The 27,892-nt window shown below is 38.6% G+C and overlaps 2 protein-coding genes across 5 annotated transcripts in view; both read right to left on the bottom strand.

The window, feature by feature from the left end:
* Positions 1-1,068: 1,068 nt before the first annotated feature.
* On the bottom strand, positions 1,069-20,966 carry PWP2 (PWP2 small subunit processome component). The gene is made up of 21 exons (XM_075033606.1): positions 20,837-20,966; positions 20,605-20,717; positions 19,653-19,747; positions 19,265-19,364; positions 18,085-18,228; positions 17,491-17,626; positions 16,732-16,952; positions 15,344-15,487; positions 14,520-14,590; positions 13,690-13,826; positions 12,441-12,589; positions 11,662-11,809; positions 10,330-10,480; positions 9,801-9,981; positions 8,695-8,842; positions 7,611-7,719; positions 7,076-7,141; positions 6,490-6,708; positions 4,109-4,259; positions 2,943-3,017; positions 1,069-2,175 (listed from the first exon to the last, which is right to left on the bottom strand). Exons 1-21 carry the CDS (start codon positions 20,852-20,854, stop codon positions 2,016-2,018), a joined length of 2,736 nt encoding a protein of 911 aa, XP_074889707.1. The 5' UTR covers positions 20,855-20,966; the 3' UTR covers positions 1,069-2,015.
* A 558-nt stretch (positions 20,967-21,524) lies between these two features.
* Positions 21,525-27,892, bottom strand: part of TRAPPC10 (trafficking protein particle complex subunit 10) — a 44,129-nt gene continuing 37,761 nt past the window's right edge. The window contains exons 19-24 of one of the 4 annotated variants that reach the window (XM_075033608.1): positions 27,445-27,571; positions 26,424-26,594; positions 24,952-25,129; positions 24,355-24,549; positions 23,710-23,799; positions 23,486-23,620 (exon numbers count right to left, since the gene is read on the bottom strand). In XM_075033608.1, coding sequence (XP_074889709.1) covers positions 23,723-23,799; positions 24,355-24,549; positions 24,952-25,129; positions 26,424-26,594; positions 27,445-27,571 — 748 coding nt within the window. In that variant the 3' untranslated portion in view covers positions 23,486-23,620; positions 23,710-23,722. The other 3 variants (XM_075033607.1, XR_012651257.1, XM_075033609.1) reach the window with 3 other exon arrangements.

Raw genomic sequence — 27,892 nt, forward strand, 5'->3', positions numbered from 1 at the left:
GAAGGATGGCAGAAACATTCAGCAGTGCCAAGCTTCATCACTGGTACGTAGTAAGTATCAAGCCAAACTTCAGACCCACCAGACTTAAAACCCAGTGTTTAGTTTTCATTACTCTTCCCATGAATATGGAAGGCACACTGGAAAATTGTATCGGCTTTCATGTGCATCATAAAATTTGTCTTGGTTACCTAAAAGCTTATTATAGCTCAAGCAAAATAACCAATGCGAGTAGAACACATATCTGTATACAAGAACCGGTGCGACACTACCCCTCTCACCTCCTCTCAAGGCTCTTGCACTTTCTAAAACATACTTCTTGTGAAGTTTATGTCTTCAGAAACGTGTTGAATGTGAAGAATAAAATAACTCAAAAACATGTTTCTAAGATGTGGCCTTTCAGAACAACATCTCCTCCACATCCTGTGTTTTCTAACACTGTAAACCCAAGAGACAAACACAAATTTAGGGATCAAGTTAGCCAACTTCATAGAACAGCACAACTCCTATTTTACAGAGCACATAGCTGCTGCTGCAACAGTCCCAGAATGATTACAGCCTGTCTGCTATGGGTCATAGAGTTTGGCAAAAGAATATGGTCTTTAAAAAAGCATGCAAAGATGACATGTATATGAAAAACAGTAAAACAGATTAAGAAGTAACAATGTTATATGTTAGGGAACACGATCACATCTTTCATGTTAGCTTAAACACTTCAGTTTTACAAGGATCTGAAGATGGATTTTTGTCGTCTTCCTGGGCTACTTCTTCCCTACCCACCTATGCCTCCCTTCTACCTCAGGGGGAAAGCCTACTTTCTGCCACGGTAGGAGGAGGCAGAGGGGTGAAGAATGACAGGCAATTCCAAATCCCATCATAATACCACAGGGCATCTTCCACAAGAAGCATCACTCCAGCCCAGCTACACCTTCACACCTCTGAGACCCTGAAACATTGGCAGGACCATTACAATGTTAGGAGGCAAGGCGGCACCAGCAACTGAAGATATTTTTAAATGTTTTACCATAAGAAAAACAAATCACGTTGCTACATTTAAGTAGCAAGTGCATCTTTATTTTATCTACTGAAATTCTACAAACTAACTGTCCACGTCTGCTGTATATTTTGGACTTACTTTCTTCTTCAACAGTTTTTAATATTCATACCTCTCCTCTATTCCAAGAATGGGAACTGACCAGAAAACAAATCCAGAACAGAATATGCTACAAAATAATCAATTCTGGCTCATTGTTAATATTTGCAGTATCTTCACTAACCAAGCCCTTTCAACATGTGGCTTGAAAGTACTGTAAGCATGGATATAATTCTTTGTATTCAGGACCTCACTGTCATTATTAGCCAATTCACAAAAACCAAGGAAATCAAAAGTTTCAGATTTTAGTATGTTAATAGCATTTAAAAAAAAAAACAAGACAAGGAAGGGCTTTCATCAGAAAAAGAAACATTTGTAACATGTTCTCTTACAGTTTTAATTACATTATTGAGTTGGAAATTTCCAAACAAATTTTTACTACAGTATCTCAAGATTATTAATTAAACCTCTGCAAAAGTTGTACAGCCCAGTAAATTTTCTCCCATGATTTTAAAAAAGGATAAAAAAGAGTCCAAAGTATGACAAGACATTTTGCATTACAAAACTCACAATACTTAATCTATGTACAATGCATTTTTAATAAAGAATGCACTTCTTCCAGTCATACTTTTAACTTCACCGATATAAGAATACATTTTTTTTTCTTACTTGAAATCAGGTATAATAAAAAAAAAAATATCACTTAATCAAGAAATCAATGCTGTCAAGTTGTTACGGCCAAAGGGTACACCAGATATGCCACGGATGGCACTATGTCTATTCTACATTTCCCGCGCTAACTCACATGCAACTCCATCCACACTGTTAAGAAGACCTCAGTTATGCCACTATGAGGGCCACTCATTATCAGTGAATACCACTGCATAAAATTACTCTTAGGTTTTCTCCCTCTCACGAAGAGTAACTAGGAACTAAAATTGTCTTTATGAACTTCTTGCATAAGATAATCACTGTCAGAATCCAAGTCCTCTTCATCTACTGATGTTTCTTCTGCCAGACGTTTCATGCCCCGCTGTTGTGAAATGGCCAATGCGTATTTAATATTGTAAATATTCCATTCACAGCTGTAAAAATAAATAGGAACATGTTCAAAACAAGATTCCATTTTCCTCCTAAAATAAAAACACCTCTAAAAAGACCGTTGTCCTGGTTTCAGCTGGGATAGAGTTAATTTTCTTTCTAGTAGCTGGTATGGTGTTGTGTTTTGGGTTCAGTATGAGAAGAAAGTTGATAACATGTTTTAGATAGATGTTTTTAGTTTTTGCTAAGTAGTGTTTAGACTAAGTCAAGAATTTTTCAGCTTCTCATGCCCAGCCAGCAAGAAGGCTGGAGGGGCACAAGAAGTTGGGAGGGGACACAGCCAGGGCAGCTGACCCAAACTGGCCAAAGGGATATTCCATACCATGTGATGTCATTCCCAGTATATAAACTGGGAGGAGTTGGCCTGGGAGGTATCGCCGCTCAGGGACTAACTGGGCATTGGTCGGAGGGCGGTGAGCAATTGCATCATGCATCACTTGTACATTCCAATCCTTTTATTATTACTATTGTCATTTTATTAGTGTTATCATAATTAGTTTCTTCTTTGCTGTTCTATTGAACTGTTCTTATCTTAACCCACAAGTTCTACTTCCCCCCCCCCCAAATTTTCTCCCCCATGCCACTGGCTGGGCAGGGAAGTGAGTGAGCAGCTGCGTGGTGCTTAGTTGCTGGCTGGGGTTAAACCACAACAACCGTCTCCAAAGTTCTAATACCACACTATCATCCCCCAAATTACTCCACGCTTTTGTGCAGGGTTTTGATTTAAACTTTTAAATATAACAATACATACAGTTTTGAAACATCTTCAAAATGACGTTGGATGCTTTTCTGAAGGAACTGTATCACAGGGAGCAGCTTCACTGACCTTGAATGGAGAAAACATGCAATTTGCAGTGCAATTTATATTTATATATGGAAATCTAGAACTTTTCTATACTCTCAAAATCTTAACAAGCATACATGTTAACTTTTCAACATGAACATTTTAAGATAATACTAAATGAACAAAAGCTCTTTGCTTTTAACTCTGCCCTCAATAATTATACTTAATACAAGTAATATATTGCCAGAAATAATTTTTTTCTGATGTCTAACTGCAGCTTGAAGAACTAATTCTGCTTGCTGTAGTGACAACAGTTCCTTCCAGGTACTAAAATGCTTTCTGAACAAAGAAGTTTGCTTTAAATCATCCTCTTCTACTTTAACAGCAACAAAAGGAGAAAATTTGTTCCAGTCATTTCAGTGACTAAACCATTAATACCCATGTTGAAGCAAGGAAAGAGTTACACAATGCACTGGTTTTTTTTAACCTGCAGGACTCCTTCTCAGATTACCTCTCACTTAGTCTATTTTAAATTTGTGAATTTGCCTATTTTTGTTCCCCAAAGTCTATAAACTCTATACTATGGGTGGGCTGAATATAATTCACAGACCAGGCCCACGTAGTTGCAAAGAACTATGTAGGAAAGCAGAGTACTAACAAGCTAGGAGTGCATGCTATAATCACAAGCTAAGTCTATAAAAATGCAGTCAGTACCTGCACATTATCTTTCAATTATATTTAATAAGCCTAATTGTTTAAAAACACAATTGCCAAAATCCTACTATCACTCTTGAAATCTTTATGCATTTATAGGCTAAGCCAGCCATGCAAAGTTTTACCCGTAATATTTGAAAAATGTTTTTGCAATTTACCCTCAGAAATCCTATCATGCATTCCTATTCTATCATACACACTTGTCAGTATGATAGAATCATTTAGGTTGGAAAAGACCTTTAAGATCAAGTCCAAACCATAACTTTTACTGTTAGTAAAGAAGCTGTAAAAATGAAGTAGTTTTAATTGTTGTGTATGCGTTATCTAGCATGTCAGTAAATGTTAAGTAAAAATGTTAAACTGACAGGTAAATAAATTTTAAAATGCTTGTCAGTGTTTTGACTTTCACAAGATCTCACCTTGTTTTCAGTTTCTGTCCATGCAGCATAAGCAACTTATGAGCCCAAATAAGATAGAACTCTAAATGACAAGATATCTCAAATGCAGAGGCCAGGAACTCCAATACTTTCTCCACATACAGGTCTGGGAGTGATGAGCAGACAACATCAACTGTGCAAAAAGGAAGAAAAGCCCACAGACATCAGAGTTGAATTACTATTTGGAGTAGCAAGAAAGCATGAAACATGAAAGCATAAGGGGAACGAGAATAAAGCACCGTCTTGGCAACTATTTGATTTTTAATATTGTATTTCAGGGTACAGTACCACAGTCTCTTAGGAGGCAAATCTCTCCTCTTTGAGCCTTCCAATCACTACTGTATTTAAAAGCAAGAACTTAACTCCCTGCCCCCGACCAAGTTCTTCCTCGTAACAGAATACTCTCCCCACCAGCTCTCCTTCAGAACTTTTACTTCCACCCTTTCCTCCTCTTTCAGTGTAACTAGACTTTATTGAAGTTTCGTTACTTTTGACTTCATATGAATTTCTGTATTCAGTAGAACTAGTTACATGTAATAATCAGAGGCAATGCTTGAAAAGACAGCAAAGTCACCTGCTCAGAGTGTCTGAATGCTGTTAGCAACTGTGCAGCACAAAGCAGCATTATTTATTAAGCATTCAAAATAATCTCACACATAACTATGATGACCTCATTATATATAATCCTCTCTCAAAAATAACCAACTCCTGTTCTCTGCAGCCACCCCAACTGGCCTATGTAACATTCAACTGTGAAAAAAGTTTTCCGCTCTTGAAGAAACAGGCACACATTCATTCTGTTCACAGTGGATTACCAAGCCTGAAATTTCCATGCTTCATGCTCTGCTCCTGAGGTTTTGGCACCTGCCTACTTACCCAGTCTCGCCTATGTACATGCAGTTTTGGTTAACTTCAGTAAAAGAGAACTAAGTTTTGCCAGAGAGAGGCAGACACCGTAATGCCAACACCGTTATGCCAACACAGGTGCGCAAAAGATCATTTACCCTGACATGCATAATTATCGGGCTTGCTACCTAGGGAATAAGGTAAGAAAATCCTACAAAGCAGTTGGCTTGCAACACATCTGATTTCAGACTAGAGCATGTTTTGACTAGATATAAGGAATTTTTATTTGTTACACATGAAACACTAGAAGGAAATAAATACCTTTCAGTGGGGTAACAACAGTGAGCTAAAGCTAAGAAAATATACTTCAAAGTTAGTATGATGTAACTATTAATGGAGTTACAAAGTTAAGTAAAATACACTACTGAAAGTTTATTTTTAAGGTCATGTCTACCATATATAGCTAATGAATGGACACATTAGTTACCAAAATGATGAAAAGGGTGCTAAAGAATGATTTCAGTAAATAACCTCAAAGCTAAGTGACATCTTACCTATCCCTTTTGTTTCTGATGTCACAACTGTAAAAGCATCTGTCTCTTGTTTGAAAGAGCTTGGCACTTAACTAATAAGCTGTTTGGTTTGTGTGAACATAGACCTCTATAAGGACCATGTTTAAATTTGTTTAGAGGGATGGATTTAACAAACACTATAACTAAAGGACAAGATACCACCAAAATAATTTTATTGTTTTTAATATCTAGTTGGAATTTCCCATGTTGCAAGAGGTCTGTTGCCTCTTGTTGTATCATTGTGTAACCCCAAGTCTGGTTCTGCCTTCTTTCTAACATCCCATTAGGCACCTGAAGACAGTAAAAATATTCCCCTCCTCTTCTAATGACTGAACAAATGCAGCTCTCTTAAGCCTCTCCTCAGCTGTCATGCACTCTGACCCTCCAATCATTTTCCAAGCCCTCCACAAGACGCTCCAGAGTATCAATGTCTTTCTTGTACTGTTGAGCCCAAACCTAGGCACAGCACTCCTGACATGGTCTCACAAGTGCTCAGTAGAGAAGACTAATCACTTTCCTCAAACTGCTGACTATATCCTTGATTGCACAGTCCAGTATCCAATAAACTGCCTTCATCACACAGGCACTCTGCTAACTCATGTTAAACTTGCTGTGCCACTCTAACATCAGCTGTTTCTGAGAACTGACATCCAAAAACTTCACCTGCATATCCAGACCTGATCAAATTCCATGTTGAAAAGTCACTAGATGAGCATGCAGTAGACCGGTAAAAGTAAAACATAAGTTAACACTAGAAAGTCTACTTTTTTTACAAAAGGCCACCCATTCCTCTTTAGCCTTCAGCTACAGTATGAAGTCCTTAAATATCAATGTTATATACCCCCCCGCCAAGAGCTAAAGTCTGCCCTTTACAGCTCAACTTACTTGGCTTACACTCCTCTGCTTACAGCTAGTTCAGCCAAATTTCATGGAAGATCCACTCACCTTCATTGCTAGGTACAGCCTCTATGACCTCCTGAATTAATTTCTTTTCGTTCAGCTTGAAGGCCATGATGATAGCCATAGTATACTCCTTCTGATGCAGTGTTTTGCGTATATTGCTGGGTGTGACATCAATATCCAGCTCAAAAGGATCAAAAATTAGCCCTGAGTCCAGTGAATAGATAAGAAGGCCCTCTGTGGTGGTGGCTGCCCAACTTCGTCCTAGAAGAGAATTAACAATATTTAAGAACAAAGCTGGGTTTTCTAGGATGGAAACAGAAGAGTAATGATAAACAGATGACTCTTCATTGTTTTCAAGAAGTGGATAAGACTGAAAGCCATGCATCATCGATGAACCTGTCAGCAATGACAATGCTTGTAAAAAATAGCAGCTGAAAGTGGTGTACACTTAAGTTTTCCAATTATCCACTGCACAGGAAACTAGACTACAAACCTCGCAGCACTGTGTAACACCTGGAGAGACCATCTCCAAGGCATTTGTACTTCATTATTACTCCTCCAATGCTCTACTCTTTTCCTTGCTTTATATAGAATAAAAAAAACCCCTACATTAATTGTCAATACTCACCTGTAGGAGAGAATCGCAGGCAAGTCACTCTTATTTCTGGTTTAAAGTGCCGATAACTCATGTCACCTAAAAGAGAAGTTTAGAAGTGATTTAATATATTCACCAAAAGTTCATGGTCTAACTATCAACTCTAACTATGCTGTTATCATTATGCTGAAGAATAATGCAGAACATGCCAAAATGTGGCAGAGTTAAAGACAGGGTAAGTAAGGGACAGTCCATGTCGAAGAGATCCTACAGCTAAAGTGGTGGGACTGAATTTTGCCCTTTGAAAGTTAAATCAGGACTGCTAGGTTCCATAGTCAGGAGACCACGGTACCTCCTGTTTCTTGTTGTTTCTACTATGCAAAAGGGCCCACCTACACATCAGCTGAACACCTGCGTACCAGATCCCCGTGGCTACAGAACATTCAGGTAATCCTAACTTTAAAACTGAGCTGAACAATTCAAACCCTTCTTATCTTGTATCGACTCTACATCAAAGGTTTTGATCCATATAAAACTAGTAACAAGACAGCAAAGCCAAAAGCCGTACCTGTTTTTACTCCAGGAAGAGGAATGGCAACACCATCTTCACCTCCAGCCCCTTCATCAATCAGAGCCATGCTGCCAAATTCGGTCATTTTTCTCCGATCCAAGTACTCCTAGAAAAACATGTAAGTTCACTGCACTGAATCTCCTCTCAAAACATCTGTATTAACTGAAAATCCTCCATACATTCAGGAGTTATCTAATGATTATTTCCTTGCACTTTCTTCCAAAAGCTTCTCCAAAATCATGGAGAAAACTGACAATTTCACAACAGTGGGCAACAGTGTCTGACCACAGAAGAGAATCAGGCTGCTTCAGTCTTAGAGGCCTCAGAACAGCACAACACAGTTTAGACTGTGGTTTCATATCATTATGATGTTGTTCTACTTAAGAGATGCACTGTTTTCCCAGATGCAGGCCCACTCTTCTTCCCCTTCAGGTTCTATAACTACACTGTGCTAATGTAAGGGCTGTGTAGCCAGGCAGCTATGCAAATGATGTTTTAGGGACCTCCCTGCCCTCAATTTTTAAATACCCATCCCCCTCCAGAATTCTTTTCCAGCTGGCTCACTTCTGGTATCCTTTTAAGGATGTTAAAAAGGGTTACTGGAATTTCTTCCTTCTGATGCTTTTCATCGTTCACTTTACTTTTAAAGGAATTTAATTTTCCATTTAACAATATTCAGAACCTGAGTTTGTAAAGGTCAGTGATGTTCTTGTGTGTCCACAATAAAATCCTTCATTTCTTTGCTAACATAAACAACTGACACTCAGGGAAAGTTAGCTTAGTAGAAAATATTGATAATTTAAATCTTCTCTTCAACTTTAAGTTAGGTGCAACTGACTTCACTATGCTTAAGAGTTCTGCTCATTCAATACAAACACACCGCAATCTGGCAAGACTTTAGTTACCAGAGTGTCAGGAATTAATTTTGTTTTCTGAGATGTATTTCCTTATCACTCTCCTGCACAAAATGAACCTGTCCTTAATGAAACATTAATGAACCCCACTTAATGAGATGTTATACCAAAACCACAGTCTTGCGGGGGTGCGGGAATGAAAAAACCTGACTCGTCTGGTCACATACCTCCATTGCATCTAAAGAAAAGTTGCATGAGATTTCAAATTTTTTCATAAGAATCTGTTCCTTGACATTATATATACAGACAAATTTTGACAATCCACCTGCCAGAATAGACTGACCATCTGCTGAGTAACACAGAGTAGTAAAAGATCTAGTAAAGAAAAAGAGAAAGTAGTTAATTCCACTGCCACATCCGAGCTAAAACATAAGTACAGTATGAAGACACAGAATAACCATTCCATGGAAAAAATTGAGATCTTCGTTCACACAGTATGTACTTAACACACGAAATCATTTACCACAAACAAGCACTCGGTGCTTTACTATGAATCATAAACAATTTAGAACATCAACAGCTTTTTGAAGTACTTCCATACTTCTGATTCTGAGTTGCAGCTCAACGAATGAGCTCTCAGCTACACCCTACACAACACTAAGGATGGTCAGAATAGCTAGAGAAAAAACAAAGTCATGGTATGTTTTAAAGCAATAGTTGAGAGCTCATCACCAAAAAAAACCATATTTTTTTTTTCAGAAAGTCATTGTTTCCTTTTTTCATTTTGTTTTGAGTGGGAGCAATATGGAAAAAAAGAGGGGCTCAAGGGAAAAAGAGAAGAATGAAACACGACTTCTATATTACCCTTTTTGACAGCATACAAATTCAACTTGCCTTTAAACATTACTTCACATGCGTAGTAATGTGTAATAAAACCCACAGCATATTTACATTTAAAAAATGTAACAGTTTCTACACACTAATAATTACATACTAGTACCTACATAACAAGATATCCACTTAAAAACCTAACACCTTTAGCAAATGAACAACTTGTCATGAGAAGCTTAGTATTATGCTGGCAACCCAAGTTTATAACTGATGAAAAAGAACACATGCTCAGAATGATGCTGATTGGTGGGTGATCACAGCAAAAGACAAAAAGGATCCATCCAGATGTCAAGTCAGGCAGTCTTTTAAAATCCAACATCAGAATCAAAATATTTGAACAGCAGATGGACTCTGAAATCTTCCCGTAAAAACCAAATGGAAAGAAACAATTCAAAAGCAAGCCAGTGCGGCACCCTCTTTTCACTGCAATCTTATTACTTACTTTCCCTTGGCTGCTTGTTTGGCAGTTATTTTATCAAGCTCCTTCCTTCCCATCTGCAGATCATGCCTTCCCTCAATTGAGCCAGTTTGCACTGCATTTTCATGATCCCAAAATGTTATCTGTCCATTCAAAGCAGCAACTGCAAGCTCCTTGCCATCGGGACGGAAAGCAACAACAAGAACTGCAAAGAATTTAATTAACAGTTAAAAATGCAGTCAGATCTGTTTCTAAGAAAATACCCTATATTTTTCTAGGATCTCATCTCAACTACCAGAAAAAGCTTAAGAGTAACAAGTATGACTGTACTTTTTCTCTGGACAACATACAAATGTTTAGCTAATTGTAAAGCTAGAGCTAGTATTAAATAAAAAAGATTTCTTCTACTGTTAACTAAATACTATAGAAAACTATCTGAACTTTTGGTTTTCTTTACCAAGAATGAGTCTGTATTTAACATGTTCTGTTGTTCATTCTTGAAATTATTTTTGTTAATATTTTTATATTTGATATAAGATGAAATAAAGGTTACCATCTGAGTTCAGTATTAGTGTCTCCTTAGTTCTCCAGCTGTCTAACATATCCCATAACTTGACAGTTTTATCCCAAGAACCACTAGCTAGAACACACTTCATTGGGTTAAAGGACAAACTGCTGATGGGGCCCTCATGACCTGATAAGACCTAACAAAAAAAGAAAAGATAGCATGGAATTAGGTGAAAGAAACTGAAATTCATGTAGTCTGCATTCAGTAAACTCTAAAAATAGCAATGAAAACATGCCTAACTTGTCCGCACATGACTGAGATCACTTCTGGAAATGTGGCATGATACGTACCAGTGATTCTCAACTTTTTATTTTCAGAAGTTTTAAAAAAAATTCACTGAAATGCTACCACGGCATAGGCACCTACAACCACTCTTATGCATGCACATAGACTCTTTACAGACCAAGACTTAGGGATACGGTGCACTTCCCCCCCATCAGAACAATCAGACCAACTGTGAAAAAGCGAGTCATTGCTCTGAGAATTTAGTATGTCCTGCAGCTGAAAACATTTAAGAAAAAACACTAATAAAAACTGTGAATAAGAGTAATATAGATTTTTATGGCACAGAGCTCCTACTCCTCTCAAAAGAAATCAAGGAAAGAAACTAAACTCAAAACTCTGGAGATCCACTCAAGTATATGCTGAGTTACTATAGTGATATATATTCAATAGCTATGCCAAATTAAATGCATGAATTGCACATGTACAAGATGTACAATAATGCTTAAGAATTGAAAATAGCAAATGCGTTTGATTTACTCAGAAGTACTGTGTCCCTCCTTTATTATATCTACTCTGAATAGAAGGCATTTCAAAGTAGCAGCAAGACAGTGGGGATTTAACTTAATAGTTTTCTCACCCTACATTACAAAAACCTTCTACACAAAAAATCATGTCGCTGCTCTGCTCCAGCAAAACTGTCCACAAAATCTGTATTGATCTTAGGACAGTACCTACAATTTCTTCATTACCTGCAGAAAGTATGTATAAGTTAACATCTCTGAACAACTGCTGGAGGAAAGATTCTCATGCCCATGTGTTAGCCCCGCAATATTGGTGTTACTTCATCAGCTAGCAAGAGCTCCCTACTCAAAAATTCTAAAAAACTATTTCCCACACAAATCCAGCATAGCCTCCATGCAATAAATAAAAAATAGCTGAGAGTAACATAGTGTAGCTCCAGTTCTTGATTATAAACACAATAAAACACATCATGTTATATTAAAACCCTCCCACTAATCCCAAAGTGACTTAGTATCATCACGATCTACATTATGTGTTAAATTCAAGCCCTCCAGCATTGTAGGTCCTTACATCTAGCAGCCTCCCACTCTGCATTGACCAGATGAATATTTCAAAGGAATCCTGAGAACCAGCTGACACAATCTCGCCACTGGAGTCCACAGCTAAACAAGAGAACTGACTTGGTCGCGGAGATGTAAAGGTACGGAAGTTGCGGTATCTGTTGTAAATGTTAAAATAAATTATGAGAACGTTTTAGGTAGATTTAAACAAATGTTTTACAAACATACTGAAAAAAGGATTTCATTTTACTTGTAAAGTCTTTTAAGCTAGCTACAGGAAAAATATTCTTTGTATAAAATTAGATGCAACACTTCAGCATGATTCAAAGACTCAAAAAAGGTATTAACAACTCTGCAGAAACAGCAACCAAAAATACTCAAACAGAAGAGCTTTCTTCAATTACAGAGCATATATCCATTCTTTAGAAAACATGGGCTTGTTTACATATCCAGTTCTGTACATAGTTGTATTATAATGGCTCAACCACTAAAACTATGGCAAACATTCCGTTAGACAGGTGCCATTTCCCCATTTGAGTAGTAGAGCCAGACAATGATCTTACTGGATTTCCAGCTTCTCTGAGAAAAGTTATTCCAGAATTTTCTTCACAGAAACTGGATGGAATGAAAGGTTTGCTAAATGCTATCCAAATTTGAACCAAAAATCAATAAAGCAGTACTCACATTTGTGCAACTTCAACTTGACACAAGCCATCAGCAGTTTGCTGTATTTTGGGAGAAGAAAGCTGAAGACTAAATAAGACACAAAAGCTTTTCATAAAGAGTTACCTGTGTAGATCAAAGGCACGCACTGTTCCATCTAGGGAAGCACTCAAAATGACATAACCATTTGAAGTAAAAGTTACAGCAGTTACACCACTGGTATGTTCTGTAAAAGTGACAAAACAAAAGCTGCTTGAAGTGTTCCACACTTTCACCTGCAAGAAAGACAAGAAAAGGATTCTTAGAATCTCCATCATCAGTTCAGAGAGAAAGTAAGGGTAATGCAGTAAAAGAGTACAGAAAAGTTAGTCCTAGAACTCTGCAATAGCATAAAGGACTTTCGATACCATCAGTAAGGAATTCTATGCAAGTGAGGCAAACAGGCCACAGCTTAGTATTAAACCCCTAAAGAGACATATACAACACAAAAATCTGCGTGGAGACAGACAAAAAAATTTTGAAACAAAGTTAATTTTCAAGGAAAGCTATAGCACTTGGTGAGTATCTTGGGCTCCCAAGCTTTGTACTGTCCACAGGTAAGACAAGTGTCAAACTCAAAACCAACTGTGAAGCCATTCCAGAAGTTACAGCTGAGATATTTCAATCTTTTTTTTTCCCCCGAACAAAAATGTTATGCGTTTAGCTATCTGCAGTTCAAGACTTCTGGGGTTTGGTCAATTTTGAATCCGAGTATCAGAAAGCATGAAGTGGCAGGTCTTCTTCTGACATTCAGAAGTTTTGATAGGAAATAAGATACTATCTTTGTCCCATTTACATGCCAATAGATCATGGGATTACTCTACAAAAGATCTTTAAAAAAAAAAAAAGTAGATGTACACATAGCCTATCATTTCAATACAAGTCATCCACAAGAAGCTAATTTTTCTTTTAAATAACAAGCTTCTGCAATGTTCCATTTCAGAAAAATCTGTTTAGGAATTGCCCTTTTATAAGTAATTTGAAATTAATTACACATCAAACCCAATTATTAAAAGGGCATGAATTTGGGTGACTGAAGTTCATTCATGCCAAAATATCATAGAACCACCACAAGCATACATAAATTAACATTTAATGAATTACATCTTTTTGTGTTTATGGTGACTGCATCTATAATAATTAAAAAATCATCTGCTAAAAAGCATAAGTGATGCAATTTGCAGAGGATACCAGCAATAATAAGTCAAAATATATACACTGTAGAAAAATATGTGTCAGTTACAGTAACAGATCTTTCCACATAAAACGGAAGTTGAAGTTGCTTACTATGCTATTAAGACTTAAGTTCATATTTCAGTAATATTACTCCACTTACTTTCCCATCCTCCCCTCCAGTTACTATGTATTGTCCATCTGGAGAATATGCTAATGAAACCATGCTGTTGAAATGTCCTTGCTGCTTCAGCACATAGGACTCACTTTGCCATTCCCACACCAGGAGCTGACCCAAACCTGTAAACACATGAGAAGGATTATGAATACAATGACCCTGCAAATGCAAGCCACAAAACACATTAATTGCAAGCAACATAAAAAAAAAGGGTTGATGCAGACAGGTTGCGCTATGCATCTATCAATCCTAATAAAAGCCCTTTCCCTTTTATAAGTTCAAGGCAACTTTCCTCAAAAAGCAGGAGCTGTTACTTGGATTAACATTCTTAATACTACAACAGCAATGCTATCAACCAGTTGATAAATGAGCTGGAAAGAAAAGCAGGGCTGCATATAAAAGTATAATCTTGGTTATACGTTTATGATTATGGACTGAGTGGGAACGTTGGAATATCCAGGCAGCTTTGTAAAACGGCATGTGCAACAAGTGGCAAAGGAAGAGAGACTGGGCCCAGAATGAAAGCATATTGTAAACTACAAGGCATATGGGCTTTATCCTAATTCTGCTAGAGTTGTCATATATGAAACACACTTTTTTCCTTCGTCAACAAAGTATTTTCCTGAATCATAAGAATTCTGTGAGAAGAAATTGATTAGGGATACTTGCTTTACTGTATCTAGACACTACAGAGATGAGACTATAAATTATTAACAAAACTTTTACATTTTGAGACGAGTAAGAGGAATTTGGCCTTGCATGCCCACAACATTCCTCATTTTTCCATGAATACAGACTAAAAAAAATTTACAAACCTGAACAACCAAAGGCAATCCAGTCACCAGTACAGTTGATAGAAATAGAAGCTATCCTTTGGTCTGAAATACTGAAGTAAGAGAATTACCCAATAAACAAACTTGAGTTTTCATGCCTTGTGTGATAAAACTTCAAATCTAGGGTTTATTACGTCCATTCAAGCAAGTTCTTTGACTACTTTACTGAACTTCACTGTAACGCCAAAAGCCACATACAAATTCTTTCCTTTATTATACTCAAAAACATGAAACAAACTGCCTTATTTGGAATGAAGACAAAGAGTATCTACATCCCAACGAAAGATGTACTTGCCAGTACAGAGTAAAACTCCCCACACTCAAGAAAAAAAAAATGTTTCCTTTTCTGCAGGGAAATTATGCATTCTTTAGCTAGTATCATACAGGGATGGAAAAGAATTATGGTTTTATTTTTCAATCTAGAGACAGTTTACACATAATTTTACACATGTAGAACTTTTTTTCAGGTATTGTCTTTATTTTCTAAAAAGAAACTGAAAACATAAAGTCCAAAGCATTGAAGAAATCTATAGACTAACTAACTACTCAGGAGTTCCTCATGCAGACCTCACTTTTCCATAATAAGCTATGGAATGGAGTTGCATGGTATTTATTACATGAGCCTAACTATGATTCTGCCTTCCCAGAAATTACCATACTAAATAGATACTCATGTTTTAAGATTTTTGTGCTGATTATTCAGCCTTCACTACTAAACTTGGTGTGTTTTCAAACAAACAATGCGCGCCCCCCCCCCCCCCCCCCCCCCAAAACCAAACCAAAAATACGACAACCCCACACCTCACCTCAAGGAGTGGATCAGGTTGAACTCTGGAAGCTCATGGAGGTGAAAGATTCCAGAGGCAAAGCCAGTGACTAAAAGGTGTGTTTTCTTGTGATAGGCTGCAGATGTCAGGTTATTAAAATCTCCTTCTTTATTGAAAAAATACCTGGCATCAAAGAAATAAGCAGCAAACTGAATGTGAAAGAAAAGTATGCTGTTATAGCTGCTTTCCAGTATAGGGCAAATATTTTGATCAAGGTATCCTACAACAAAACTAAAAAGCAGTAGTTCCAGAAATTGCTGAATATATGTGCTTTACATAGCTAGTGAAAGCTAATTCTTTTCCTCAATGTTTACAACTGCTGCAGTAATCTGGTTATCAGAAGTGACACCTGATCACATGCAAGGAAAGGGACTAAAAGTTAACCTCAGAAGAACTGCACTGTGCATTTCTTTTTGATCATCTAATGCCAATATGGATGGCTCTCATGAATTCACTGGTTATCCTTCTATATGTGAGTCCTCTTACAGAGTAAGGAATTGAAGCAGTAGTCATAAATACTATATGCCTGGTGAAGAAGGTTTTCTCAGCTTCTTTGTAGCTGTATCTCTTACTGGAATTAAACAGGTAGGTCCCACGTGATAGTCAATTAAAAGAGCAGCTGAATATTATCCAACAGTTGTATACTCCAAATTCCTTCAATCTGGAAGCGATGTTCACTAAAGCTAATTCCAACCTGGGTTGGGGTAGGGTACTTTCTTTATACTTCCTTTACAGTCAGAGGCTGAGAACACAAGCCTAATGTCAGGTGTTCCCAACTGGCCCCTACACACATCCCATCTCTCCCTCACTCCACTAGAAGAGATTGCCTATGAACATTATCCTTCTTCAAGCAAAGCTAAATGCTGCGACTATCTTAAAACTGGATTATTCCTTGTGAGCCATGCCTCCTTTGATGTGGACAGATAGGGAGATCCCTCAGGAAGGCATCTCCAAGTAGTTCACCAAAGGGGCTGACGAGCTATCTTTATCAAACGTTGCTGTCACCTCCTGAAGACAACCACTCTCTTCCTGCAAGAGCTCAAAGCCTCTAGACTTAAGAGGATACTGTACTAAAGACCTCATTACACTTTTTGAGTTTCAAACGATAACACATACACTGTAAGTCAGTATTTCTTATTAAAATTACACTGACTCATTATTCTGAAGGTGAAGGGTATTGCCCTTCATGTAGTCAAGATAAGACAAATGGGTGTTCTACCGAAACTATTTAAAATGGGATTTATAGTAGATTACTAAATTCTGGGCAGAGTTTTATACTGCTTTGAATGAGTGAAAAAGGGTGAAAAAAGCCCAATATAGTAAATCCCCATAACAACTCTATCTTTGGAAAACTGAAAATCACTTACTTTGCAACACGTGAATATTTAACCTTATCTCTAGTCTCACGTTCATTTGGATTGGCTTTTCCATGAATTTCTTCACCCTTTGGCTCTTCAAGAAACTCTTCATCATTTTTTGCTGCATTCCTTTCCCTAGCTGCATCTTTAGGGGGCATAGGCTTCAAACCATCAAGCTCCGTATCACACTGCCACACACAGAGAGCTGCATCCTGGCTAATTGTGTACAGCTAGAACACAAACACACCAACATACGATTATCATGTAATACCTATGTTTTGTAGTCTGCTGTCTTGGTATGAATCTAGACTTGCAGAAGAGTTAGCAAGTCTGCACTCTATCATAAGGATAATACATTACTTAATCCTCTAGAATTTGAAGTGCTTTGATTTGGAAAATTCACTTGTCCCAAGGACTGGTGATTTACTTTACCTGCCCTCAGGTAATTTTTGAAAAGACCGAACGCAATTTGTTTACCAGTTAGCACTACAGATTATTAATCTTTTCATATTTAAAACTGTAACTTTTAGGGGGAGCAATTTTAAATAACTTACTCTCCTTCTAAAGTTTACTTCTTCAAATGTTCATGGAATTGTAAACTCCCAATCGCAGCAGAGGAGTCAAGAGACATACTATTCACGTATTTTCTAAATTCTGAGATATTACCAAAATAGTCAGCATCCTGTGAAAAATACCTGATCTACAGATCAGATTCTGCTTCAACTATTTTGATACTAAAATTCAAGAACATTATGTGATTATACATACATCTAGACTGTTCTCTTCAAAAAAGCAGGCTACTATTATATCCTTATGCCCTCCAAGTGAGTAGTAGATCAAGTTTGCCCATCGTTCTGCTCCAAAAACCCATGTAGACATGTCCTTGCTCCCTACTGCAAAACATCTACAAAAGAAAAGGCAATTTGAATTAGAACTCTGGTTTGCAAAACTCTTCACTGACTGGAGAACATTCTGAGCAAAAAGATACACCAGTCACCACCTTAAAAGTAATTTTACACACAAGAGAGTTGTAAACTGAGGTTGGCAACTCCAGCAAAGGTAGATGGGATTAAACACATTCAAAAGGTCAACCATGGTCACATTCCTAAGATATGTTCCTTGTAAGGATAACTAGACATTCTCAAGCAAGAATCCATTGTTGATCCATAATACATGCATATATTATACTGTCTAGCCTGCCTAATCACAATTTTTTTAATTCAAGATAGAATGAGAAACAGAAAAGCCAAAAAGAATTTTTAAAGCTAGTACAATACTTTAGAGCAAAAAAAATGGACTGTAACATGCACATGAATATTAACAATGTGAGCGGGTAGACAGTGCTTTAGTTTGTTAACTCACTTGGAATCATCAGTCCAGTCAATACAAGTTGTTTCATCATATGGACCATAGTAAGTTTTGTCCAGAACAAACGCATTAAATTCTCGTGTCCTCCCAGGAGCATGGTACATAAGAGCAACATTGTCTTTTGTAATCACAAATTTCCTGTTGTATGGGGGGAAAAAGCATAATTGCACACAAAGCTGTTAAAGCAAACAATTGTTCAGTACAGATAGCAATACAATGAAACAAAACAATGTTAAAAACGTTTCCGCGTTATTAAAGTGATAAATACGGATTGCTTTCGAATGCAAAACAAAAAGTTATTTGCAGACTGATATTATCTCCCAACTTACACATCATAAGACAGAAAACACTCAGTAAAAATTATTTAAGTCGAATATTCTCTAATTCTCACAAAGGAAAGAAAAGTTCAAACATTCAAAACAGGATATTCTATTTCAACCTCTCTTCACCTCCATATATTGGCCACTTCCAGAAAAACAAATCATCTGCACCCCCTGTTACGCATATCCTTTAATCTGGTCCTGTTGCCAGTATAATTCTGTAACATAGAACTGCAATTCCAACTTCCAAGCAAAAACTCATTCAAGATCACTTTAATTCAATCCAACTGAGGAATGCTGCCAAAAGGGGAACTTCGCACTTTTTCCTCTCACTGTTCTGATACTTCTAACATTTATGTCACCACACTTTGGATCTGTGACCATGCAGTTAAAATATAAGGGACATGAAAAGAAGCACTCGATTCAGAGAACTGCCTCTTTCAGTAGTACAGCTGTCTTAAGACTAACCCAAGTCAGCAGAGAAACTGCACCGCCACAAGTGCCATCATGCAACTTTGCAGCACTGACTGTCCCTCCCATGGGCTCTTTCACCTTACCTACGATACATAAGAACAGTTAAGACTCACAGCAAATCTTCTATATTTCTAAGAGTCCCACCATAGACAACACCTGTGACAGACAACTTTCCTGCCAGTATCTGTTTCCAAGGCTTTGCTTTAGCTCTTTTCTCTCCCTCTCAACTTTGCAGATGAAGTGACCCTGATCAGCTCTAAATCTCCCCTATGTTAATCAATAGGTATCATCCACAGATTAGTCAGAATGTCTTCATAATTACAACTAGCTTATGGGGTAATTTCTGTTGTTTTGTTCTAAAGCATGCACATTTTACTTACTTGCCATCAGGGGAAAAGCTGACACTGTGAACTGGCTTGTGAAAATAAAAGTGATGTATCACACATTTCCCGATCAAACTGACAAGCAAGGCAGCTCCCTCTGTAAAGGCAGAAAAAGAAAGATCATGGAAATAATTGAGTTCCCAAAGAAACCATAATGCTAGCAAGCTTAGTTTCTTTCCTTGAAGGGGGGGGAAAGTACCTCCTCAGAAACTTTTAAAGTTCTGTAAATAAAGATATCTTCCCCAGAAATTCTAACATAACTTTTAAGGCAGAGCACTTCTAATTTGTGTTAAGGTTGAATATCTAGCAATACAGACTTTCCCCTCTTAAGGCTATATTTTTATTTCTTTCTTTTAGAAAACAAATGCCTCCTTTATGAAAATACCTTCATCAATTAGAATGGCAAGACTTCCATCTGGAGAGAGCCCCACGCACACAATATTAAGCCGTGTAGCTAATGGGAATGTCTCACACTTATTACTGCAAGAAAAAGATAAAATGGTAAATTGGGTACAAGGATGCAGAAATAACAGTCATCTTTGGTATCAATGAAATACAGTCGGATACCTACACTAAAGCCACAGAATCAACAGATGTAAAACCCCCCAACAACTTTCTTTGGCTGTCACAACCCCAAAAACACCGGCTATGTAAGAGACGGGCTGCTGAGCAGAATACCGGCATAACGAGCATCAATCACAACTCTGGCCTAGAGTAAAAGGCAGATGACGGTCTAGGCCTTCCCACATACAGGAGACAGTACAAGACAGAAGCACACAAGGAAACCATGCGACTACATCAAGTACAAACCTTTTTTCCTCCCCTCTTTGTTTCTAAAACACACCTTCACGTACTTCTTACGCTATTCTCCCCACAGACCAACGTACAGAAAATCTGCACTGTGCAACACCTCGACAGTTATTCTACCAGGCAGGCTTCTACCTTTTAACGCTAAGCCAGAAACTCTTCGGGATATGTTGGAAGGCAAACCACTCTGGAGAACCCCAGCCCACGCCAGCCGCGGCCCCACACGGCACAGCAGGGAGCGCGCCAGTCCTGTCACGCAGGACGGCGGGAGCCGGCGATGCAGGGACCCCCCCCCCCCCCCCGCCATGGGCAACGCGGACTTGGCTGTCACCCTGCCGCCCTCGGGTCGGGCTCCACAACCTCCTGGGAGCTTTACTTACACCCCTCCCCCCCCCCCAAAAAAAAAAACCCAACCAAACCGTGCTGGCAGTGCCAGGCCCTCCTACCCGCCCGGGCAGGGGCTGTCAGAGTGCTAGGCCGGCGGGCCTGAGGGGAGCCGAGGGGGGAGGCAGAGGCTGTGGCTCGCTTACTTCTTCAGGTCGAAGACGGAGATCCTGTTCCCGACGGGGCTGATGAGGGCGCTGCCATCGCGGGTGAAGCTGAGGTTCCCGCGGCGGTACACGGTGCCCAGCAGGCCGGAGAACTGCGAGGGGAGCGGGAAGGAAAGAAGAAACCGGGGGGGGGGGTGGTTAAAGGAGCAGGGGAGGGGAGAGGAAGGCAGGGGCCGCCGTCCCACGCGGGCGGCTGCCGCCGGGCACTCACCCGGTACGCGAACTTCATGGCGGCGGCGGCGGCGGCTCCACGTGAGGAGCCCTCAGAGCCGCGGCAGCGGGCGGGTGCGCGGCGATACCGCGCATGCGCCCGCAGCGGAGGCGGTGGGGGCTTCCCGCCGGGGGCGGGGCGGTCGAAGCCACTGGCGGCGCGGGGGGGGGGGGGGAGCGCGCTGCAGAAGCCGGCGTCCCCCGCCCCCCTCCGGCGTTACGAGGTAGAGGAGGGGACTCGGCGCCAGGAAGCCGGCGCCCCTCGACGAAGCCCGCTCGGCGTTATTGGTCTCGCCTTTCTCCGCGTGCGCTTGGGCCTCTGCAGCCCGGGCCGCGCCTCCCCGCGTCCAGCCGTTCCCTCCTCTCCTCAGGGGCCGCGGCAGGACGCGGGGGAGCCGAAGCCGGAGCCCAGGCGGCGGGACGGGCCCGTCCCCGCTCTGCTTCGCTGGAAGGGGCCGGGCTACTCGGAACCCTAAAAGAAGGGGCAGCAGCCCTGAAGCGAGAGGGCAGCTCTTTTTCTCCCCAGAAAGTGGCAACCCCGGTCAGATAGCCGCTATTCCAAATACGTCCCCTCGTTTCAGTTCAGAAAGTATGTTTCTGTTAAAAGTAGCTTTGGCTAAAACAGACGAAACAATCACTCCTTCAAACAGAAGGGAAAGGGGAGAAGTCAGAGCCAGCAGAGAAGTTGATTTCTTTTTAAAACATGTATATTTAGAACTGTAACGCTTACAATTTCATTAAACAATCTTAGTACAATGTGTTTAATCTAACAGTATATTACAGAACAATGTGAAAAATGATTTAATAGCAAACCATGAAAATGGAATTAATTATATAATACCTGCAGTGTCAAAGTCACTAACTTGTTACCTTTTCCAGTCAAAGAATCCCAGCAGTCATTTGCACTAAATGATGCTTTGGGTTTTATCCAGAATAAAATGGTATGATTTCCACAGAGAAAGGGCATTCCTTCACAGAAAGAAGATGCATAACAAGAACATTTTCAGCTAGCAGGTCTACTTTATATATCTATTTAGACATACTGGGGTTTTTTTAAATAAAAAATAATAATTAAAAAAAATGTTTAGACCAGTGCAGGGTGCCTATTCATTTTTCAACTTAATTGCGATTCTTTTTGGAAAGAGGGTTTGGGTTTTTTTTCTTCCCCTTTATAATTTAGCAGAACCTGAGTTTAGAAAAAAAACAACAAAGAACTTGTCTAATGAGCAGTTCCTCACTTTAGTTTTACCGACAAGTATTTGATATGGGGCAGTTTTCCTCTGTGGAGTCTGTTGACAACGCACCATTATAGATCTGCAAGTAGAAAAGGTCATTCTCACATTAAATGCACAAGTTTCAATATCAGAAGCAGGACATCAGAAGGAGTTGTAATTTTTCCAGTCACAGGTGGATTTGCAACATTCACAAAAATTACACTTTTTTTTTTTTTACATTTTTTTGTATTTACATTTCAGATATAAATAATGAAATTCTTTAAGTTACATGTTTTAACTTTGCTTCACAATTATTCTACATCTGCAAGCTCTCCTATATCAAACCAACCTCTTTCTTCCATCATGAATGCGGAAGTCTGGCCTCTAATCAGTAATAATTACACTAAGCCTTTATGATGAAAGGTTGACTGTTCAAGTATCACATCATACTGAAATTTTTGCCCCAATTTTTAAATTGGAGCAGCAAACCAAGCCACTTAGAAATGGTAATAAAAGAAATTAATCTGGGAACTCAATAAGCCAAATAATTTATTATTAAATTCTATCAATATCTTTCTTTGGTAAGAACTATGCAAGAGGATGACCCAACCCCCACCCCCAAAAAAATCATATAATATGTGACATCACAGTGTCTACTCTGTGAAGGAGAAAGCCTCAAAAAATTAAGGAATTTTGTTCAGTTAAGATTGTTTAAAGCAGTAGCTCTTCCATGCATCTAAGTATGTAAATGATGGAAGTTTAATACAAAATTGCAATGGCAGGAATTAACAATGATAAAACAAAACAAAAAAACCACCAAACAAACAGAAAAGCAAAAAGCAACTATTACACCAGTGAATGTGCTGTTGTATGCTTTGTTGTGTTTCTGGCACATGTGTGGAAAAGCCTGGAAATTACATAAAAAATCCAAGATTTGGATAATTAGATCATCGACCTCTAAATTGTAAAATATGTAAGGAAGCATGAAACAAATCTCTCAGCTGCCAGACAAAAATAAAGAAGTGGTCCAAATATTTGGATATTTTGTTTTTGTTGCCCTGTGTTGTGATGCAGGATGTGACCGAAGGGAGAAAACCCAATAGCTTACACAAAACATACTAAAGTGGCAATATAAACTAGCTGACACAAGCTTCACTGTACATTTAAATTGATACAATTGTCTGGTGCTTCCATGGCCAGTACACGTTGAATGCCATAGGTCTCCTTAGAGTTAGAATGTTACAACAAAGACTAATCAGGTCATAATTCTTTAAAGTGCTTTCATATCCAGTTTCTAATGGGTTTTGTTTTCTTTGTTTCCATACCGAGTTGTCACGTGATATTGACTTCCAGAACATGGTCGTCCTTGCTGGGAATGACAAGTATTTGCATACCCGTGCTGCAGTTGAAGACCTGACCAGATGAAAAGGATTGCAGACGGGGCATTGGCAAACCTTTGTGTTCCCCACTAGCTGCAGAATGCAAGCTACCTCTGCTCCTTATGCTGCTGCTCTCAGCTTGATCATCCACATTCTTGTCCACAGATAGGTTATCATTTTCAATCCAGCTATCTGTTTAAAACAAAAACCACAGTTTTATTCTATGGAGTGATTAAACAAACTAAAAGTTATTTCAGAGCTCAGACACACAGTCAACTTACCACACGTTAACAGTTAACTGATCATCTCTGCTGAGGTAACAGACTGCACACTTTTGGCCAGCAGCAGATGTAACGGAGTTATATTGACTTCTAAGGAAAATTTAAGTAGCATTACCTCACATTTGTCACAGGCTAGAAGGGTGCACATTGGCAGTTCCTGGAGCTCTGCTGACAAATGCTAAGTCGGTTGTATGAATGAATTCTCACTACAGCTCTGGGACTACTCAACAGTACAGATAAATACTCTAGGTGGCTGTGGTAATTTAAACTCTTCATCTAATCTGGTTTATGTGTCACAGATTTTCAGCAGTTCTTTTATTCCATACTTAATCCTTTAAAAAACTGAGAAAAAACTTCAAAGCTAATGAAGACACAGTAGATGTGCATTTTACAGACAACGAAACCACAGGATTAGAGGGTTATCAAACAGTTTTCACTTCACTATAAATCCAGTGACAACTAATTTGCACTATAATCTTTAAAGGAAATATAAGAAAACAATGCATTTATTATTCCTCCTCACAGATTAAGGCTGCTATGAGTACTTGGTCAATATACTTCCTCGCCTTGCTTTTCTCTTTACACAAGAACACAGGAGAAACAGGATCATTTCTGTAAGTAGCCATGTAGTCAAGATAACTTTACCAGCATCAAGTTGCATGGAGTGAGCAGAATGGTGAGGGAGGTATTTAAACAATCTGACATCAGGAAAAGGTAGATATCCAGCAAACAGCGGCATCACTTCCATGTGGACTTTGTGAGTTGCTCGAGCTGCTACAGGCATAGATATCACTCCAGAACTTTTTCCACAGACTGCCCAGTTACTACTGTTGTCAACAACTGTAAGAATAAAGAACAAACACTACAAAGATCTTTTCTGAAAAATGAAGAACCCTCAGTATAGTTTCAGAGCATTCTTAAAAACAGTATTTTAGCAACATCTAAAAGCCCACCGGCTTCTACATGTGAAGAGCTGTGCAAGGTAGAACAACAGCCCTACACAAAAGGGACCATAGTTGGGATTCAAGCAAGTATCCATCCAGTCTGAACAGCATTTATATTCCACTTGAAGAGAGCTTAATGAGGAAAAAATAAAATAGTCTGTCTAGCAAAATGAAAACTGCTTTACTGAGCAGCCATACTCACAATACAAGAATATATGCCATAGAAAAGTCTGGCAGATGTCGTTATCAAGACAAAACTGGGGAATTTTGTCAATATCCTTAAGAAAAGTATTCTTACCTTCATACATGAGTTTTGTTGTGCAATATCCATCTGATTCTGTTAATGCTTCATCTCTGTCAACCTCTGAGAGGTCAACAAGTCGGGTGATTGACACCTCTAAGGAGCAGAGTGAACCTGTTTTACAATACTCTGACCCCAATGGTGGAAAAATCTCAGTTTTCACATGATACAATGTCTGTCAGGAAGAAAACAGTGCTGTTATCAAGAAAAAAGGGGCGTTTTACTTGTGTTTAAACTGAACTGGACAATTGATACAGTACAAACTTAATTTTACATTTACCATCCATTAAACCTTTTTAACGCGAGATTCAGTTGTAAGTAAAGTTCACTTCATTATCTTGCTCAGTTTGAGAAAATAAGCATACCATTTTCCACTCCACTTGTGCTTTAACTCAGCCTTTCAATGCTCCTAAATGGATACCAGTCTTCATATTGTTCAAACAAACTTTTACTAGTTTCTTGGCTCCTCACTTTCCAGACACATCACTCAAATTCTGAGTAATACAGAAGAACTACTTCATCACTCTTACCATCACAGGCCCCAGAATAATGGTGCTCACATTATCAAAGAGCTAATTTTTAATTACTACAAAATTAAATTTCTACCACCCCCCCACCCCTCACCCCCATTTAAAAGCAGTTAGTTCTCTTTAAAAATTCCAGAAAGATGCTGATACAGGTGCCAACAAATGCTAGTGACATGCCAGTAGGTAAACAAATACCTAAAACATTGTTCAATGCCACTTTGTAATAAGCAGGTAGAAAACATAGCAACACTGAAAACAGACAAAAGGATTTAACCAAATGAGAGTCTTCTCATGTTGCTACTTTTTACCCAAGCATCAAAAAGGGTAACACAAGACTGAATTTAGAGATGAGATTGAATAATGGTGATATAACTTCCTATAATAGGAAGTTATATCTAGCCTATACACTTCCTAGCTGATCAAAGGAATAAAAAGTTTGTCCATAAAGGAAAAGAAGAAACATTTAGGCTAATGGCCTACAAAACCCTAAATATTGCATTAGAGGAGCTCATCTCAAGCACTACAATAACCAACTCAAATGCTTTCAATAGCAAAGATTTTTTGGAAATTGCAATTTGCTTTGGAGAGCGCAGTCTTAAGCCAGCAAGGAAAAAGCAGCTCAGTAATCTAAGGACAGTTTCCATGGCACAAGCCCAGAAAGGCAAAAACACAGAAAAACAATGAAACAAGATCAAGGACACTTGAGCAAGTGTTACGTTTCCCCTCCACCCCCTCCCCATTCCAGTGGCAAGTATATGATTCCACCATATCGTACTAGGCTTCAGATCTATTGTTCAACAAACTGGCTTTCCAATGATTCTAAGTAGGTATCGATCTCATTATGTGAACAGAAGTTTTCTAATGTATTTTTTTTACTTTCCCTTTCCATATATTAGGAAACCGTATTCAATTAACATATGCTATACTTAGAAGAGTACTTACAAAAAAATTTTCCACTTGGAATTCATAAGTGAACGGCTTCAGGGTAAAAGACTGTTCTTCAGAGGTAGCTGGACAAAAGCTGACTGAAAACAGGCACTGCAAGGAGAGAGGAAGCTCTTTTGTCCACTTCAATTCCCATACAAAGAATATTGATTGCTTACTGTATATGACCTGAAAGAGAATGTTTATAGTATTAGCTCCTTCCTTCCTGTGAGAAAGAAGCAGAAATGCACATACATATGTTTGTCTGTTCTGGCATTAATATAGTTTATAAAAACAAACTACCTGTTAAGTGCTAAATAAATCAATAGGGAAAATATGCAACCAAAATTACTAATAGTGAATTTTTTTTTAACAATGCACATCTAATTAAAAGGAGGGATATGTTTCACTGTCAGAACCAATGTTTCAGAAGGGAACACTTCACATTCAAGTATGTGTGAAAAATGTTTTATTCAGAAGTCAAATTTAATAAAAATATTAATAATGTAAAGTATACACTTTTCCTAGGCACCAAGAATGGCCAATTTAGTATTGTGTTCAGACAAGGCTGAAAGAAACTTCAAGGGGACTGTTTTGCAACTTAACTAGTTTACAGCTGTACTTAATTTGAAAACAGTCTCTACCTGATTTTTTTTCCTAAAACCTAATGACAAACTGCAGCTATATGATGAACAAATTAAATGCTAACGGTGATATTAGCAATACTACATTTGTATAGCTGTTGTTCAAGCAGGTATGTGGTGCTTTGCATGAGACAAATGGACAAGTCTGAAAACTTACCTAATAATCTTTGCAAGTTTTAGAATTTAATGTCAGATCTACAGGTGTAAATGCCTTCTAAAGCATCTTTAAGAATCAAAGCTACTCAGAGGACTCCAAAGGTCTAACCTAACATCAACTATCAGCCTTACTTACTACAAAAAAAATCTATGTGCGGAAGTGCTAATAATTTTACTAACAAGAACTTTCGTCTAGCTATCCTGCCAATGAGTTCATAAACCACCAAGTGAATCTTTACCTGTTGAGATTCAGGGTTCAGAGGTACCAGCTGCAAATCTGTACAGTCAGCAGAATTTTTTAGGCTGTTGTCTGAAAGCTGGAAACAGAGTTCTGACAAGTTCTGTACACAGACTTGCACATATTTCCTGAAAAACATGACACAGTTTGTTCAACAGAAGTTGAATAGTTACATTGAAAGTGTGTAAGATTGTTTTCAAAGTGCACAGCTCAAGCAAAAACAGAATGGCAGGTATATTTGTTTCTTTCGATCTTTTCTTCGATACTTATGAGTCTGTAGAAACAAGACTGTAAAACATCTTCTTTCATATTAAATGAAAACAATAACTACACAGAAATAGGCTAGCTTGGTTTATCTTTTGGTCTTATTTCCAAAATAACTGAAACCACAAATTTGTTTTATTGTTGTGAAAGAACACTAGAGGAAATACACAGCTTTCCATTGGAAG

Source organism: Buteo buteo, chromosome 8 (assembly GCF_964188355.1).
Source record: "Buteo buteo chromosome 8, bButBut1.hap1.1, whole genome shotgun sequence".
NCBI classification, from domain to species: Eukaryota; Metazoa; Chordata; class Aves; order Accipitriformes; family Accipitridae; genus Buteo; species Buteo buteo.